The following is a 16,582-nucleotide window of genomic DNA, read 5'->3' on the forward strand; positions in this document are numbered from 1 at the left end:
GCTAGTGCGCGTGCGCGCAGGTGAGCGTCCCGCCCCGCCCCCGGGCTTGGCCACCTGCCCGGGAAACTTGTGGATTGTTGCCCTCGGGTCGCTCCGGGGTGGGGACGCGGAACTGGGCCATGGAAGATACGTCGGGGGCTCGCGAGCCCCGCGCCCGACCGAGAGAGCGGGACCCAGATCGGCACTCCCGCCCGGACCGAGACCTCCACCCCGAGCGACAATGGGACAGACACGGGAACCGGCGCAGGGAGAGAAACGGGGGCGAGCGCAGGGACGGGGACCGGGACAGGGGGAGGGACCGGGACCCCCGCCACGACAGACACAGGGTCGAAGACCTTCGCGCGGGTGAACAAAGAGTTTGGGAAAAGTCCCGCCAGAGCCGGACACGGGACGGACCCCGCAAGCCGACCTGGGACTCAGCCTCGCCCCCCTGGCCCGCGCCTTGGGAAACCACGGAGCCGTCGCTCCCGAGGAAGGAGCGCTTCGGGCACCGTGACCCGGCAAGGTGAGGTGGGGTTAAGGGGCGCCCTGAGACCTGGGTACCCAGGAGGCCTGGGTCTGCGGCCTGTCTGCGCTGCTCCCACGCCCCCGGCTTCGTGGCCTAAGAGGCCGGCTTAAAGAAAGACAGTGCCATTCCTCCCTTTTATGCTCTTAGAGGTGACCTGGGAGGGAAAGAAAACCTTACGGTGCCCCCACTTCTTGGTCCGGACCTGATTAACAAAGTAGAAACCACTCCTGTTAGCAGTGGCAGGGCCAGGGACCAGGTAAGGAGGAAGAGAGGACTTCAGGACAGGAAAGGGAAGGGGTGGGAAGGAGACTAAGTAGGTGGTGTTAACTTGAGGCTCCTCCCACACGACTGCCCCTTGGGGCTTCAGACCCTGAGACCTTTGTCCTGTGTTCCCAAACCAGCCCACCTTCAAGTCCCAGTGCCAAGGGCTAATTAAAAGCCGCCCAGTGAAGGGTTAATAGTTGAATCTGCAACTTCTTCTAGGGGTATATGCGTTTCAAAACAGACAGCTGGGAGAGGCTACCGGTTTAGCTAAAGAACTAAATCCACCTAAAACTCCCACCGAAGGGCAGAGATTTCCCTACCTTTGTCATTGAAGTCTTTCCGGGCAGCCTCTTCAAATCCCATGATTGTTTCAGATCCCACCCCGCTGAATGAACACAGTATGCCATCCTTGCCTGGTAGAACACAGAATTCCATTATGGGCCTTGTGAGCTGAAAGCCTCTTGCTGTTCTGCAGGACTTAGTACGCTGAGAGAGGGTAAGGATGGAAGGGAGGAGAGGAGGCAGTCCTAGACCCCACACCTCCTTCTAGGGCATTGGTCTTTTTTCCCTCAAACATTCCATCCAACTCCACAAATATTACTGAATGCCCAGATTAGATTATGTGCCAGGCCAACAAGGAGAAAAGTACTAGAGTGATGGCTGCTTTCTGGTTGACACCTGCCCTCTTCTCTAAGGAGGAGTCAGGTTCCTCTCTGCTATAGGATTTGGAGGCTTAAGCTTGGCCTCCCTCCCTGTTGTGTCCACACAGCGGGGAAAGCTGTTATCTTGAGCTTATGTTACATTATCTAAAACCAACTAGCCAAACTATGAAAAAGGGTGTGCCCAGATATAGTCACAGGCACTAGTTATTGTTCATCCCTGACCAAAGCCAAATTGCTTTGGTAGCTCTTCAGAGCTACATTTTGGATTTCCTTCTAAGTCAGTGTCCCAGTCCTCCACCCCAGCCCCAAACGAGTGAAGGGAATACTTTTGTGTTTTTGGCTCACAGACAGTTGGTGGTTTGAAACCAAAGGACAATCTATTTCCACGTTTCCTCTACACAATAAGCTTTTATTTAATCAGCAGGATGTAGGAGCCAGAGCTCCATTACTTAATGGGTGAGATATCCTGGCAGTGTCCACTGTCTGGTAGGAGACAGACAAGTAAACGGGCTGGTTGCAGCACAGTGTGAAATGTGCCACTTCAGGGGAAGCCAATTTGAAGAGAACAGATCCCCTGCCTAAGATCTGGAAGATTTCTTGGAGCACAATGCCCACAAAGCTGAGTTCTGGAAAAGGGGCAAGAATGGGAAGACTGGGAGAGGAAGATGAAAGGGGTTCCAAGCAGAGAAATAGCTTCCATAGTGACCTAGAGCATGGGAATGCTGTCATCTTTTTGGGGGGTGGGAGTGGGGGATTGGGGTGGAGAAAGGAAGTTTATTATGGCTGGGTCTGTGAGTATGAGGCTGTGAGTGAAGAGAGAAGAGCAAGGGCTCTCCTGTGTTGTGCTAAAAGTTTGGACTTTATCCAAGGCCATAAGAGTTTAAGGATTTCAAACCCAAGAGATCCATGATGAGAACATTAGAAGGATCCCTGGAGCCGAGTAGGTTGAATGCAGACCCCACCATTGCTTCTCGGACAAAGCTCAGGATATGCTGGCTAAAGGGGGAAAGAAAAAAAGTGCCAGAACTAGCAGAGGAAGAGAGAGAGAGATGACTTCCAAAGTTGTCTGTACTACCCATAGGCCTAGAGAGTTATTGCAGACTAAGATCTTTCTAAAGTAACAAGAGAATGAAGAGAATGCCAGCCTGGGCATCAGAGTCTTGTGAATGCAAACTAATTTGTTTTTGTTTTTTTAATGTTTATTTATTTTTGAGAGAGAGAGAGAGAAAGAGAGACAGAGTGTGAGGGACAGAGAGAGGGAGATACAGAATCCAAAGCAGGCTCCAGGCTCCGAGCTGTCAGCACAGATCCCGATGCAGGGCTTGAACTCACAAGCCATCAGATCATAACCTGAGCTGAAGTCAGATACTTTTTTAAAAAAATTTTTTTTTAATTAACATTTATTTGCATTTTGAGAGTCAGAGACAGAAAGAGCACTAGCAGGGGAGGTGCAGAGAGAGGGAGACAGAACTGGAAGCAGGCTCTAGGCTCTGAGCTGTCAGCACAGAACCCGATGTGGGGCTCGAACCCACAAACCGTGAGATCATGACCCGAGGTGAAGTCAGTCGCCCAACCGACTGAGCCACCCAGGCGCCCCTGAAGTCAGATGCTTAACCAACTGAGCCACCCAGGCTCCTTGAATGCAAACTAGTTTTAAAGAAAGCCGTGTCTGTGATGACTGAAAACCTAGGCTCACAAAGGTGGCTCCTGGCTACCTAGTTAGCCGCAGGTGGACAGACTAGCATCAAATCAGTGTTCAGAATTGTAGAGATATGTGATGTGGTAGCTTAACAATGTTGGGTCAAGTATTTGGATACCCTGTGGGGCCACTAAACCAGGGAAATCTCTGGAATATGAAGTAGTACAGTAAATTTTGTTTCTGTTCTGCCCATCTCTTTAATGTCTGGGCCCAGCTCGAGATGTTCAGTGTTCTAATACTGAACAAGCTCTTGAATTTGAAGCCCCTAATGACCATGTATGTTTTTGGTTATAGTGAACTTACTTCAGGGAGATACCTGCCCTCGAACCCCAGGTCTGGACAAGAGGGAGTGGAATATTACCAGTCAGAGGCTGAAGGACTCCTGGAATGCCATAAATGCAAATACTTGTGCACTGGGAGAGGTGAGCCATTTTGACCATTTACTGTTTGCTGATGGTTCTCGAAGGGATCTGAGCTGGCGAAGCAAAAATTCAAGTAGATTTCCCTTTTGGGTCCCTAGCATTTTCATTTCCATAATTGCAATGAGGTTCTCATTCCCCCCACCCCGCCTTCCCCCCGCCTCCCCAAAAGAGTAGGAACGTCTGAAATGTACAGCTAGATTTCCGGTGCTTCTCTTCAGATGTGCCCTGGGGTCTGTCGAGGCAAGCAGCAATGCTGGCAGGTTTCAGGCCTCAGAGGTGGAAGAATGGCAGGCAGAACCAGCTATGAGCTGTCAGCTGTGGGAGGGCTGAGTTAGAACCACCTGGAGGGGGCAGCCTGGTAGCATTTCATGTTACAGTTAATATTTGTTGACTGAGATCCATAGTAAGAAATCTATTGTACATTAAGACCAAGTTCACACACAGATGTTGTGAAACCATACTTACCTTATTATATACCAAGAACATGGGTAATTTCTATTGTACTGGTTCTTTTTTTTTTTTTTTTTAAGTTTACTTATTTTTGAGACAGAGAGAAAGCATGAGTGAGGGTGGGGCAGAGAGAGAGAGAGAGAGAGAGAGAGAGAGAGGGAGACATAGAGTCCGAAGCAGGCTCCAGGCTCTGAGCTGTCAGCACCCAGCCCAATGCAGGGCTCAAACCCACAAACCACGGGATCATGACCTGAGCTAAAGTAGGACGCTTAACCGACTTTTCTAGCCACCCAGATGCCCCTGTTGTACTGTTTCATTGAGAACAAACAAAAAGAAAAAAAACACAGTTACTAGAACACACAGTTAGCAAAAACACTTAAATGATATCATGCATCAGCTCCAAATGTGGTTCCCAGAGTTCCCATCCAAACCTGAGTGTTTGGCCTTGCCAGCAATGAAGAAAATCTGGTTTGCCAGGGTGAGCCCAAATCACATGATTTGGTGAGAAGTTTTTCTAAGCTGCATATGACTAAGGGGGAAAACTTCTCAGCCTAAGGGTGAGAAATCAAGGAACTTGTCCCTGAAAATGTATTGTAGGATCATTCCAATGACGCACATGATTATGAGATTCTATGGAACTTTCGTGAAAAAGCTCTAGGCAATCCAGATACAAGAATCTGCACTCTAGTTCACATATACGGGCACAACCTCACTGCTTCTAATTCACTTAGTAACTCCAGAGGCTCAGAGAGGTATCTAAGCTCAGGTGTTAAGTGGAAGAGCTGGAATACAAACTTAGAGTAACTCCAAGACCTAAAGTGGTTACTCACTTGACCTTTCTTTTTTTCTTGCTGATAAAAATAAGAGGAATAAGCCAGAGGCTGGTTAACAGGTTTCTCAGTAGAAGTATGTTTTCCTCTGTGATTATCTTACCAAGAGGAGAGGGCAGGACTTGAAGCTCCTGACCCAAATGCACCTTGATTTAGCTTTGTCTGCTCCTGGCTATTTGGCTTTGGGCCTAGAGGTTATTTCTGAGTCAAGATAGTGAAAGGATGGTTCACTAGTCCCAAGCTAACCATTGAAGGCTTATTAAAGATTCTGGATGTGCAGAAACCCACATCAGTACACAATACTTGGTGTTGTGTTGAAACAGCCATTAAACGTAGGAACTTGTCTCCAGCAGGAAATGCATGCCTGGATAAAGGCCACCTGAAGATTTTCAGCCCTGTCTTAGAGTAGATCTTTTGTGACTTCCTCTTTGGTGAAATCATGTCCTCTTCCAGCAAACTGGTGGAGAGGGGAGGAAGCTGTGTCCCTCTCTGACTTCCTAGGGAGACTGAGGAGTTGGGGCTGTGAGCCATGCTTTGGAAGAGTTCAGTGGAACAGTCAGGACACTGACACAAAGAGTGGGGTCCCACATTCACTTATGAGCAAGTCCCCTCAGATACTAAAATCTTCAGGGGCTGAGACTAAAGATGAGACAAAAAGCAGGTACAAATGTCCCCGTTTGTATCTCAGGTCACCAGTGCATGTGCATGTACAGGTTGTACTCATTTATTGTCTGGAGGGACGGGTGAGGAGTTGCAAGTTCCCTGGGTGCATTTCCTGCTCTCCTTCTTGGCTCCCTGATTTGTTTGGAGCAGTTTCGTTTTGCCTTTGCTCTTTCTCTCTCCCCTTCGACCAGTAGTGCTCAAATCATGACATTTGCATTCAGGTTAATTGCGCATCTCTCTCAGCCCTGCTTATTCTTTTCTGGTTCTGTAAAATTTAAAATAAGAATAAGGAAGGGTGCCTGGGTGGCTCAGTTGGTTGAGTGTTTGACTCTTGATTTTGGTTCAGGTCATGATTTTTGGGTCGTGGGATCAAGCCCCTTCTCAGGCCCTGCACTAAGCATGGAGCCTGCTTAAGATTCTGTCTCTCTGGGGCACCTGGGTGGCTCAGTTGGTTAAACATCTGACTTCCTTTCCGCTCAGATCATGATCTCAGGGGTCATGTGTTCAGGCCCCACATCAGGCTTTGTGCTGATAGTTCAGAGCCTGCTTGGGATTCTCTCTTCCCTCTCTCTCTGCCCCTCCCCTGCTCATGCTCTCTCTCTATCCCTCTTTCAAAATAAATAATTTTTAAAATATTTCATCATTTTTGAGAGAGTCAGAAAGAGAGTGTGAGCAGGGGAGGGTCAGAGAGAGAGGGAGACACAGAATCTGAAGCAGGCTCCAGGCTCTGAGCTGTCAGCACAGAGCCCGATGTAAGGCTTGAGCCCATGGACCACAATATCATGACCTGACCCAAAGTCGGACACCTAACCAACTGAGCTACCCACATGCCCCAAAATAAATTAAAAAAAAAAAAAAAATTCTCTCCCTCTGCCCCTCTTCCCAGCCTGTGCTTGTTCTCTTTCTCTTTCTCAAAATAAAAATAAAAATAAAAAATAAAACCTATAAAATAGGAATAAGGGGCTTGTAGGGTCTCTGCTCTCCCCACACTGTATTAAGAAATATACATATTTGTTCCCATACAGCAAAGACATTGGGAAAACCCTAAATGTTCTTTACATTGGAATTATTTAAACTTGTGGTATTCTATACATCCTTTAAAAATATGAAGTATATTGATTTATATTTGCTGAGATGGAAAAAAATGTTCACACTATATTCTTAACTGAAAAAAATAGGTTAAATAATAGTAGAGTAGGTCCCCATTTTTCACCTAAAAGCAAATAAACAATAGAAAAATTATGCGTATATGACAGAAAAGTCCAGAAGAAAAAGTAATGGTCACAGTGGTTATTTTTTTAATTGGTTGGGATTTAGATACCTTTACATTATATGTTTCTGTCTATATTTTTTTTTAACAGTAAGTATGTATTACTTTTATAATTAAAGAAATAATGCTATCTGCATTTGGGGGGGGGTGGAATTGAAGAGTGTTAAGATAATACTTGAGAGTGAATCATTCCAGTTACAGAACATGTAGATGTAACACAGCTTCATACAGCACACAGGCATCACCAGCTGGACCTAGGCACAAAATCTGGTTCTCTAAACCCCTGGGAGATGCTGGGAATCTACCCCGAGTCAGCTGACCTCTTGCAACCATTCAGGATATATAATTTTGGCTCAGAAGTGCCCAGCTTTATAGAATCCTGAGAAAAAGAAGGCACACGCACACAACGATATGATTCCATTTATATGAAATTCTAAAGGGATGCCTGAGTGACTCAATTGGTTGAGCGTCCAACTCTTGATTTTGGCTCAGGTCATGATCTCATGGTTTGTGGGACTGAGCCCCACGTAGCGCTCTGCACTGCCAGCGAACAGCCTGCTTGGGATTCTCTATCTCCCTCTCTCTGTCCCTTCCCCACTCATTCCCTCTCTTTATCTCAAATAAATAAACTTAAAAAAAACTTCTAGAAAGCTCAACCTACTCATTCCTAATGGCAGAGAGCAGATCACTGGTTGTCTGAGGAGGAGGGTAAAGGACTGACCATAAACAGTCTCTCGGGAACTTTCTGGGAAGATGAAAACATTCTGAATCTTGACTCAGATTGCATGGCATGTGTGTTTGTCAAAACTCAACAAGCTGTACATTCAGTGTGGGTTATTTTCTTCCATGTCAGTTATATCTCAATGAAGTGGGTCTTAAGGAAAGCAGCCAACTTTGGCGGAAAAGCTGGAGCTCTTTCCTTGTTCAAGACAAAGAAACCAAGGGCCCTGAAGAGAATCTAGCCCTGAGAAAAAAACCACAGCCCAAATTTGCTTTTTAGGGAAACTAAAGAAAACAAAGTTAAACTTTAGAACATACTTACTGAGTTGAAATCTAAGAACAATGAAACCCATTACATTTCTTTAATTCAGGAAGCTTTGTGGGTTTAATTGACTTAATCTTTCCTGTTTCTAATATATGTGAACCACAGTTGACATTTTGATGTATAACTTCTATACTATTTTTTGACTTCATTGTATTTTTTTAAGCTCTGTGTTATTTCCTTCAAACTTGGAGAGGTTTCCTCTTTCAAACTGAAGAAAGCCACAAAACGTATCTAAAGAGAAGATAACTATTTTTTAGTCTTCTTGGCATGGATGGGCTGGGGCTGAGAATGTTCTTGCCTTCTATCAAGGATGCCTTTCTTTCTGGTTGGTAACTGGTCTGATTTCTCCCACCCTCTTCCTGCACCCCACGAGGGGCAAGCTGTTTTGAGAGTTACTCTTTCTAGCCTAGAGTACTTCCAGCATCATTTCCAGAGCCCACAGTTGCACGCTAGCATCTAATGCTCATCAGGTGGCTTTGGCTGATCGGGGCCTCCCCATGGTGGTGGTAGGGGGTGTGTGTGCGCGGAATAAAGAGACTGCTGTGGTGCTGGCTACTGCAGGGAAGATGAGCAGCAAGGTGGAAGTCTCCAAGTCTGAAACAGCACCTGTGAAAATGGTAACACGCCCTTCTTTTGCAGCCTGCTGTCAGATGCTGGAGGTTCTCCTGAACTTGTTGATCCTGGCCTGCAGTTCTGTGTCTTACAGTTCCACAGGGGGCTACACAGGCATCACCAGCCTGGGGGGCATTTACTACTACCAGTTTGGAGGGGCTTACAGTGGTTTCGATGGTGCTGATGGGGAGAAAGCGCAGCAGCTGGATGTCCAGTTCTACCAGCTGAAGCTGCCCACTGTCACTGTGGCCATGGCCTGTGGTGGAGCCCTCATGGCCTTCTGCTGTCTCCTGGTTGTTCTGGGTGTCCTACGGGTCCCATGGCACTGCCCCCTGTGGCTGGTGATCGAAGGCTTGCTGGACGTACTCATTGCTGGGGCCTACATCCCAGCTCTGTACTTCTATTTCCACCACCTCTCCGCTGCCTACGCCTCTCCAGTGTGCAAAGAGAGGGAGGTGCTGTACCAAAGCAAAGGCTACAGCGGCTTCGGCTGCAGTTTCCATGGGGGAGACATAGGAGTTGGAATCTTTGCTACGCTAGCCATTGGGGTCTTTGCTCTAGGGGCTGTGCTGGCCATCAGGGGTTACCGAAAGGTCAGGAAGCTGAAAGAGAAGCCTGCAGAGATGTTGGAGTTTTAGGCTTTGTAAAAAACCGTCCTGCCCAATATAAGTGATGGTAGTTACTCTGAACGACTGGAATACTGGAATACTTCACTGTGGGACTTGCCAGCCCTTGAAGACTGATGGGCCGACTTTGGTATCCTGCATGAAGCCCTGGGTTACACAGAGCAGTGTTCTCTGATGTACCACACTCGGGTTCTAGGGTTCTTTCTTGGTGAGCGATGACCCACAATTATTGAAACAGAACAAAACTGGAGGTCGGGACCCACAAGGAAGAGGCATGTGCTGTAGGACAAGGCACTTTTGATTAACTAGAGAGAGGTGACCAAGTGAATCTGAAGAACCTTATCTTTAAAGTCCCTGAAAAGCCATCTACCAGGAGACAAGCATTTCAGCCTGAACTTTTCTTTTTTTTCTTTTCTTTTTTTTTTTTTTTTTAATTTTTTTTTCAACGTTTATTTATTTTTGGGACAGAGAGAGACAGACCATGAATGGGGGAGGGGCAGAGAGAGAGGGAGACACAGAATCGGAAGCAGGCTCCAGGCTCTGAGCCATCAGCCCAGAGCCTGACGCGGGGCTCGAACTCCCGGACCGCAAGATCGTGACCTGGCTGAAGTCGGACGCTCAACCGACTGCGCCACCCAGGCGCCCCTCAGCCTGAACTTTTCTAAACACAACTGTTTTAAGCAGATGAGCCCCGAAGTTCTTCCACACTGAGATCTCCGATCCTACACGTCCTTACTGCTCTGGGTGCAGGGTGTAGTGATGGATGCTGTGGAGACACCGCCTGTAAAATTTAAGTTGGAGGTAGTCGTGGGCTGAACAAAGAGGAATACGATTAATTCAATGAGATGCAAAGAAGCTACTCCAACAAGCTGCTTAGAGTGGCCTTGAAAGCTCAATAAGTGTTTTGTACCTCTTGTAAATGTGCCATTGTATGAAGAATTCAACCCAACATCTGGGAGGCAGGAGCCATCCAGAATAAAAGAATGTAAAATCTTTCCCAACAGTAGAATGCCACTTTTGGCCAGACAATTTAATGGGTCCTATTACATGTTAAATTATGGCTTCTGGAACATTACAATATATTCTTGGTACAAATGAATATGTTCTTTGCATTACATGAGCCAAATAAAAATCCAAAGAAAAATTTTAACTTGGAGGTGATGTCTGCTTGAGATTCTCTCTCTCCCTCTCCCTCTGCCCTTCCCTGGCCCATGTACACACACTCTCTGTCTCAAAAACAAACAAACAAACAAACAAATTAAAAAGTGACTTCCATTTGGGTTTAGAAAGTGAAATATATGCTTGTATATGATTAGAAAATTTCTTGAAGAGGGGCACCTGGGTGGCTCACCCAGTTAAGTATCCCAAATTTGGCTCAGGTCATGATCTCATGATTTGTGGGTTCAAGCCCAGCGCTGGGCTCTGTGACGACAGTAGTGAAGCCTGCTTCGGATTCTCTGTCTCCTTCTCTCTGTCTGCCTCTTCCCCACTCGTGTGTGCTCTCTCTGAAAAATAAAATAAACATTTAAAAAAAAAAGAAAATTTCTTCAAGAATGTACATAAGAAAGCTTTAGGAATATTTGCTTCTGGAGAGAAGGAGATTTTATTTTTTATTTTATGCCTGGCTTGACTGCACATGTTTCTGTTTTATTTAAGATAAATAAAAAAATTTGATTTGCTCTCCAGTTTTTTCACATTTACTATATATATATATATATATATATATATATATAATTTTTGTTTATTATTTTTAATTTACATCTAAGCATATAGTGCAACAATGATTTCAGGAGTAGATTCCTTAATGCCCCTTACCCTTTAGCCCATCCCCCCTCCCACACCCCCCCCCCCAGTAACCCTCTCTTTGTTCTCCGTATTTAAGAGTCTCTTATGTTTTGTTCCTCTCCCTGTTTTTGTATTATTTTTGCTTCCCTTCCCTTATGTTCACCTGTTCTGCATCTTAAAGTCCTCATATGAGTGAAATCCTTTATTTGTATTTCTCTAATTTCACTTAGCATAATACCCTCTAGTTCCATCCATGTAGTTGCAAATGGCAAGATTTCCTTCTTTTTGATTGCTGAGTAATACTCCATTGTGTACATATACCACATCTTCGTTATCCATCCATCCATCGATGGACATTTGGGCTCTTTCCATACTTTGGCTATTGTCGATAGTGCTGCTATAAACGTTGGGGTGCATGTATCCCTTCGAAACAGCACTCCTGTATCCCGTGGATAAATGCCTAGTAGTGCAATTGCTGGGTCATAGGGTAGTTCTATTTTTAGTTTTTTGAGGAACCTCCATACTGTTTTCCAGAGTGGCTGCCCCAGCTTGCATTGCCACCAACAATGCAAAAGAGATCCTCTTTCTCTGCATCCTCGCCAACATCTGTTTGCCTGAGTTGTAAATGTTAGCCATTCTGACAGGTGTGAGGTAGTATCTCATCGTGGTTTTGATTTGTATTTCCCTGATGATGAGTGATGCTGAGCATTTTTTCATGTGTCGGTTGGCCAGAAATAGATGTATAATTAAGCAGAATATTACATGTTCAGCCACAAAACCAGCCTCACCCAGAAAGACCCCATTTATAACAAAAATCTCATGTCTGTTTCAGTCTCCACTTCCTTCTACAGAGCCTTCTGCTCTTTCTGGAGACTTGACCCATCCCACCATAGAGATAAACTCCTAGCTCTGGAAGTCAGCATTTTTTTTCCTCTTCTAATGGCTGTGAATCTTTCTGCACTAATAGCAAGGTTGGAAATAGGTGAGCCTGTTTGATATTAATAGCTAAGCCAGGCCAGGCCTGGCTGGTACTGTGATAATATTCAGTGGCTATATTCCTTCAACAGATCCCACATCACTGGACCCAGCAACAGACCATTATTCCTCTCAACTGTTGTAGCCCAGGGGCTTAGTTGGCAAGATCTAGATTTATTTCATGTCATCCTAGCAGATACATGCTGTGTGGATCATGACTCTACTATTTGGGCAGAATCTGTCCCAGAAGGGACAGCTTTCCCCATCTGGCAGAAGGATGGTGTTCCTGCTTCCCTTCAGGGGGAGAGATGTTAACACACGTACACAAGGAAAGCCAAGGCAGAGAGAGGTGTTCTATGTAGAGGATAACTACTCCCCTTGAATTAGAATGATATTTGAGCCAATTCACTTGCTCTGCTAGAGGGAGCAAGTGGCCGGTAGTTTATGGTGCTTGGGTGGAGAGTGGGCAGTTCTGATTTGATGTTATCTTCAAATTTAAATAAGAGGAATGTAGCTCCTCAACCGTTAAAGCCTTTGGCTGCTGTGTCCCATGGACCTCCTAGGAATTTGTGTGGGCCTTGCAGGAGTTAGGATCAGCAAAGCCAGTTTGTTAGAGAAACTGGTATTTAGCTGCCCAGGTTTTTGTTTGTTTTGAGAGACAGAGAGAGCAAGCCAGGGAGGGGCAGAGAGAGAGAGAGAGAGAGGGAGACAGAGCAGGCATTGCACTGTCAGTGCAGAGCCTGATGCAGGGCTTGATCTCAAGAACCCTGAGATCATGACCTGAGCCAAAATCAAGAATCGGATAATGGGGTGCCTGAGTGGCTCAGTCGTTAAGAGTCTGACTCTTGGTTTCTGCTCAGACCATGATCTCACAGTTTGTGAGTTTGAGCCCCATGTCCGGCTCTGTGCTGACAGTGTGGAGCCTGCTTGGGATTCATTCTCTCTCTCTCTCTCTCTCTCTCTCTCTCTCTGTCTCTCTCAGAATAAACTTTAAAGAGTCAGATGTTTAACTGACTGAGCCACCCAGGCATCTCTAGCTGCCCAGTTTTTATACACTGTGGTACTGTCTAATGTATTAGAGAGGTTTCCTGATTTCTGGGAAACCACACTTGTCCAATTTCTTAAGTCTCTCACTAAGCCCCTTCCAATACCATCCACTTGTGTAACATTTTATGATTTTCCAAGTATTTTCATGTACTTGCTTTCATCAAGTCTCACCCCACCCACCCTGTGGGATAAGACAGGCAGGCAGTTCTCTTCATTCGTCAGATGAAGTGTGTGAGGCTTCGAGTCAGTGACTGGGGTAAGATCACCAGCAGTGAAGTGTGGGGACGTGAACCTGGTGTTCCCACTGGAGGGGTCATGTACTTTCCTCTTAGTTCTCATCTCTGAACCCTGGAGAATGACAGGAGACATTCTCCCACAAGTACACCTAAGCAGAGGCTATGGCCTTTGTCCATGATGAATGAAAGCTGACCTTGGACAAGAAGATATCAGTCTCCATTCGCCTGTTGATTCCTCCTGCCTTGCGGCATTTGTGAATTCCTTAAACTCAAAAGAAACCCCCAAGTGAACAGCCCATGTGTCCATCAGTTGAATAGACTGGGCCATCCACACAGTGACTTTGGAAGCTACTTAACAAAGTATGTGGACACTGTTGGAGCTGATCTGAAAACATCTCCAGGAATAGTTAAATGAACAAAACAAGACTCAGAGCAATGTGTGCGGAATGCTTCCTGGTGAAAAAAGCAGGGCAGGGGTGATGAAATGCTGATTTGAGTGTGCTTTTATTTGCATAAAGAACACTGGAAAATTACATCAGGAAATAATGAAAGTGGTTGGGGGTAGAGAGCAGGGTGGACAGGGACATGAGTGATTTTTTTCCCTCAGTTTATACCTTTTCATGTCATTTTTAGTTTAAAAAAAACTTGAAGATTTGAAATAATTATAGATTCGCAAAATGTTACAAAAGCAGTACAGAGAACTTGAATACCCTTAACCCAGTTTTCCACAATGGCCGCATCTTGCATAACCATAGTGTGATACTGTATCCGGGACATTGACAGTCTCTTGAGCGTATTTAGACTTCACCAGTTTTACAAGCACTCCCGTCTGTGTGGTTTTGTCATGTGTTACATTCATGTGGCCACCACTACCATCAACTACAGAACTGTTCCATCATCAGGCATCCCGAGGGCTTCCCCCCCTTATAGTCACAATGCAACCCCTCCCCACTCGTCCCCATCCCCTGACAACCATGGAACTGTGTGCTGTCTCCCTAATTTTGTCATTTTGAGACTGTTACATAAATGGAATCATACAGTGTGTGACCTTTGAGACTGGCTTTTTTCTCATCATAATTCCCTTGAGATCCACCCAAGTTGTTGCATGTGTCAACGGCTCCTTCTCTTTTAATTGCTGAGTGGTTTTCCACAGTATGGATGTACCTGATTAACCGCTCGCTACCGAGGGACATTTGGGTTTCTGACACTAGGCTATTACAAACAAAGCTACTGTGAGCTTTCGTGTCCACGGTTTTGTGTGGACTTTGAAGTTTTTGTTTCTTTTTTTTAAAAAAATTTTTTTTCAACGTTTTATTTTTGGGACAGAGAGAGACAGAGCATGAACGGGGGAGGGGCAGAGAGAGAGGGAGACACAGAATCAGAAACAGGCTCCAGGCTCTGAGCCATCAGCCCAGAGCCCGACGCGGGGCTCGAACTCACGGACTGCGAGATCGTGACCTGGCTGAAGTCGGACGCTTAACCGACTGCGCCACCCAGGCCCCCCGAAGTTTTTGTTTCTTGAGGATGAGTGCTCCCAGAGTACAGTCGTAGGGTCACATGGTAAGTATGTTTAGTTTTTTAAGAAACTGACAAAATTTTTTTCCCAGAGTGGCATTTTGTTTTTCGAACATATGAGTATGAAAAAAACAAAAACCACGGACGTTAATGTTAAATCCGACCGTGTCCTTCAAATCAGGGCCCCAGTGGTACTTCTCTGATCTGACCTACAGTTTTCCTGGGTGTGAGTGACGTCAATGTTAAATCCCGAATCTCTCTCCTCCTAGGTGTGGTACAGATAGTGGAGGTGATACTGAATGGGATGGTTCTCATGTGTATCGTGGCCTCCTACTTTGTCCTTGCTGGATTCAGTGCCAGCTTCACCAGTGGCGGCGGCTTTGGGAACAACTATTACTCACCCTTTGAGGGCACCGAGCTGGAGCAGGTTCGGCAGCTGGACCAGCAGTACACAGTCCTCCGGGCACCCCTGATATATGGCGGTGTGGCTGTTTCTCTGGGGCTGGGTGTCCTTACTATGGGCGTTTTACTCCAAGGAGCCAAAAGTCTAACCAAACTGTCGGCGAAGTGGCTCCTGCTGGAGGCCGCCTTCAGCCTCCTGGCGGCAGTGAGCTACAGCGTAGGCATTGGCACTTACCTCCACGTAGCCTTGCAGATCAATGCCACAGACACTTGCAGAGCCAGAGCGCGGCTCTATGCCCGCAAGGGTCTCACCTGGATGAACTGCCAGCTGGCAGGCACTGATGGAGCAGCAGCCACCTTTGCTTGTCTTCTGGTGGTTACGTACGGTGCCAGCGTAGTGCTGGCCCTGCGGAGCTACCGGGAACAGAAGCACTACAAAGACAGCCAAGCACAGAACAGAAATTACAATGACGCGCCTGAATATCTGTGGTCAGGAACGCTCTGAGACTTCTTCTGGAACCTAAATGGCAACCCACCTCCCTTGTTTCTCTCAAAAAGATGTGTCCCTTAAAGTGGCACATTACACAACTATGGTCTTCACATACTTGATTTTACAAATGTTCCCTCTGGTACCAGTGCAAAGCTAGATGATCATTTCATTTTTTTAATCAGTAAGTCTTTGTTAGCTGAGAGCTTGAAAAAGATGTCTCCACCTTTGCAACAAAGAGCAACATTGCAAGTCTGGGGATGCCTTTATGGTGTGGCTCTCTTACCAGATGGTAAGGTAATCATGATAATAGCTACATAGCCAGAAAAATTCTGAGAGATGAGAATTACACATCCGGGGTAGCAGGTCCAATGTTACAGTAGAAATATCTTCCTGTCATAACTACTTAAGGTCACCAAAAGAGACGTGCCATTGCCCCCCGTATTTGGTCCCAGGGGAATGATTTTAAAGCAGTTGGATGATTGAGTTCTAGATGAGTAATTACATTCTGATTCTCTTAGAAGGAAGCTACTCTGTTGGTACAGCAGTGTGCCCTGACTGCCTGGGTCCAACGGAGCGTTCCTCCCTTACAGATGAGAGCCAGGATTCCTGATGCATGAAGGGAGACGCTTTGAGAATGAATGTTCCTCCTCAGGATTCCTGCATTAGGGCTGAGAAAAAAGGGTTTTTCTGCCAGCGTCCAAGTTACTTTTTTGTTGCAAGCCATTCAATTGGATTTCACTTTCCTAAAATATCTTATAATTTTCTTAAATATGAGGCTTCCAGATAGAAACAAAATTCATAAACTTCTTAAATGTGTTATTCAACTGATATCAAAAATAAAATGTAGTGAATTTTATCAGACTAGAAAGGCTTACTGGAGGCTTCTTCATTTCTCCATTCCCTGACAGTCCCCTCTAGAGGAGCCCTTCAAAGGTAGATTGTAATCACTCAGGACCCTGGATTGTTTTCAGAATGTAATAGATCATTAACACTGAATATTAAAAATAAAGTTTTTCACTTATTTTAATCTAAAGTTTTATAGCTGTTCTTATACTTTACTAGTCTCAGATTTTCAGTTGTT

The 16,582-nt window shown here is 45.7% G+C and overlaps 2 protein-coding genes across 3 annotated transcripts in view; one reads left to right on the plus strand and one right to left on the minus strand.

Moving 5' to 3' along the window:
* Positions 1-788, minus strand: part of TAT (tyrosine aminotransferase) — a 49,666-nt gene extending 48,878 nt beyond the window's left edge. The window contains exon 1 of the mRNA XM_047835703.1: positions 711-788. The gene's annotated coding sequence lies outside the window, so the exon portion shown is untranslated. The remainder of the gene's footprint in view (positions 1-710) is intronic.
* On the plus strand, positions 32-16,369 carry MARVELD3 (MARVEL domain containing 3). 2 transcript variants are annotated; one of them, XM_047835709.1, is made up of 3 exons: positions 32-505; positions 3,428-3,555; positions 14,879-16,369. In XM_047835709.1, the coding sequence occupies exons 1-3, from the start codon at positions 120-122 to the stop codon at positions 15,514-15,516; spliced, it is 1,152 nt and encodes a 383-aa protein (XP_047691665.1). In that variant the 5' UTR covers positions 32-119; the 3' UTR covers positions 15,517-16,369. The 2 variants fall into 2 exon arrangements, with proteins under 2 accessions (XP_047691665.1, XP_047691666.1); XM_047835710.1 differs by lacking the exon at positions 14,879-16,369 and adding an exon at positions 8,453-9,567 and having other exon boundaries at positions 33-505.
* Positions 16,370-16,582: the final 213 nt, after the last annotated feature.

Source organism: Prionailurus viverrinus, chromosome E2 (assembly GCF_022837055.1).
Source record: "Prionailurus viverrinus isolate Anna chromosome E2, UM_Priviv_1.0, whole genome shotgun sequence".
In the NCBI taxonomy this organism is placed as follows: domain Eukaryota; kingdom Metazoa; phylum Chordata; class Mammalia; order Carnivora; family Felidae; genus Prionailurus; species Prionailurus viverrinus.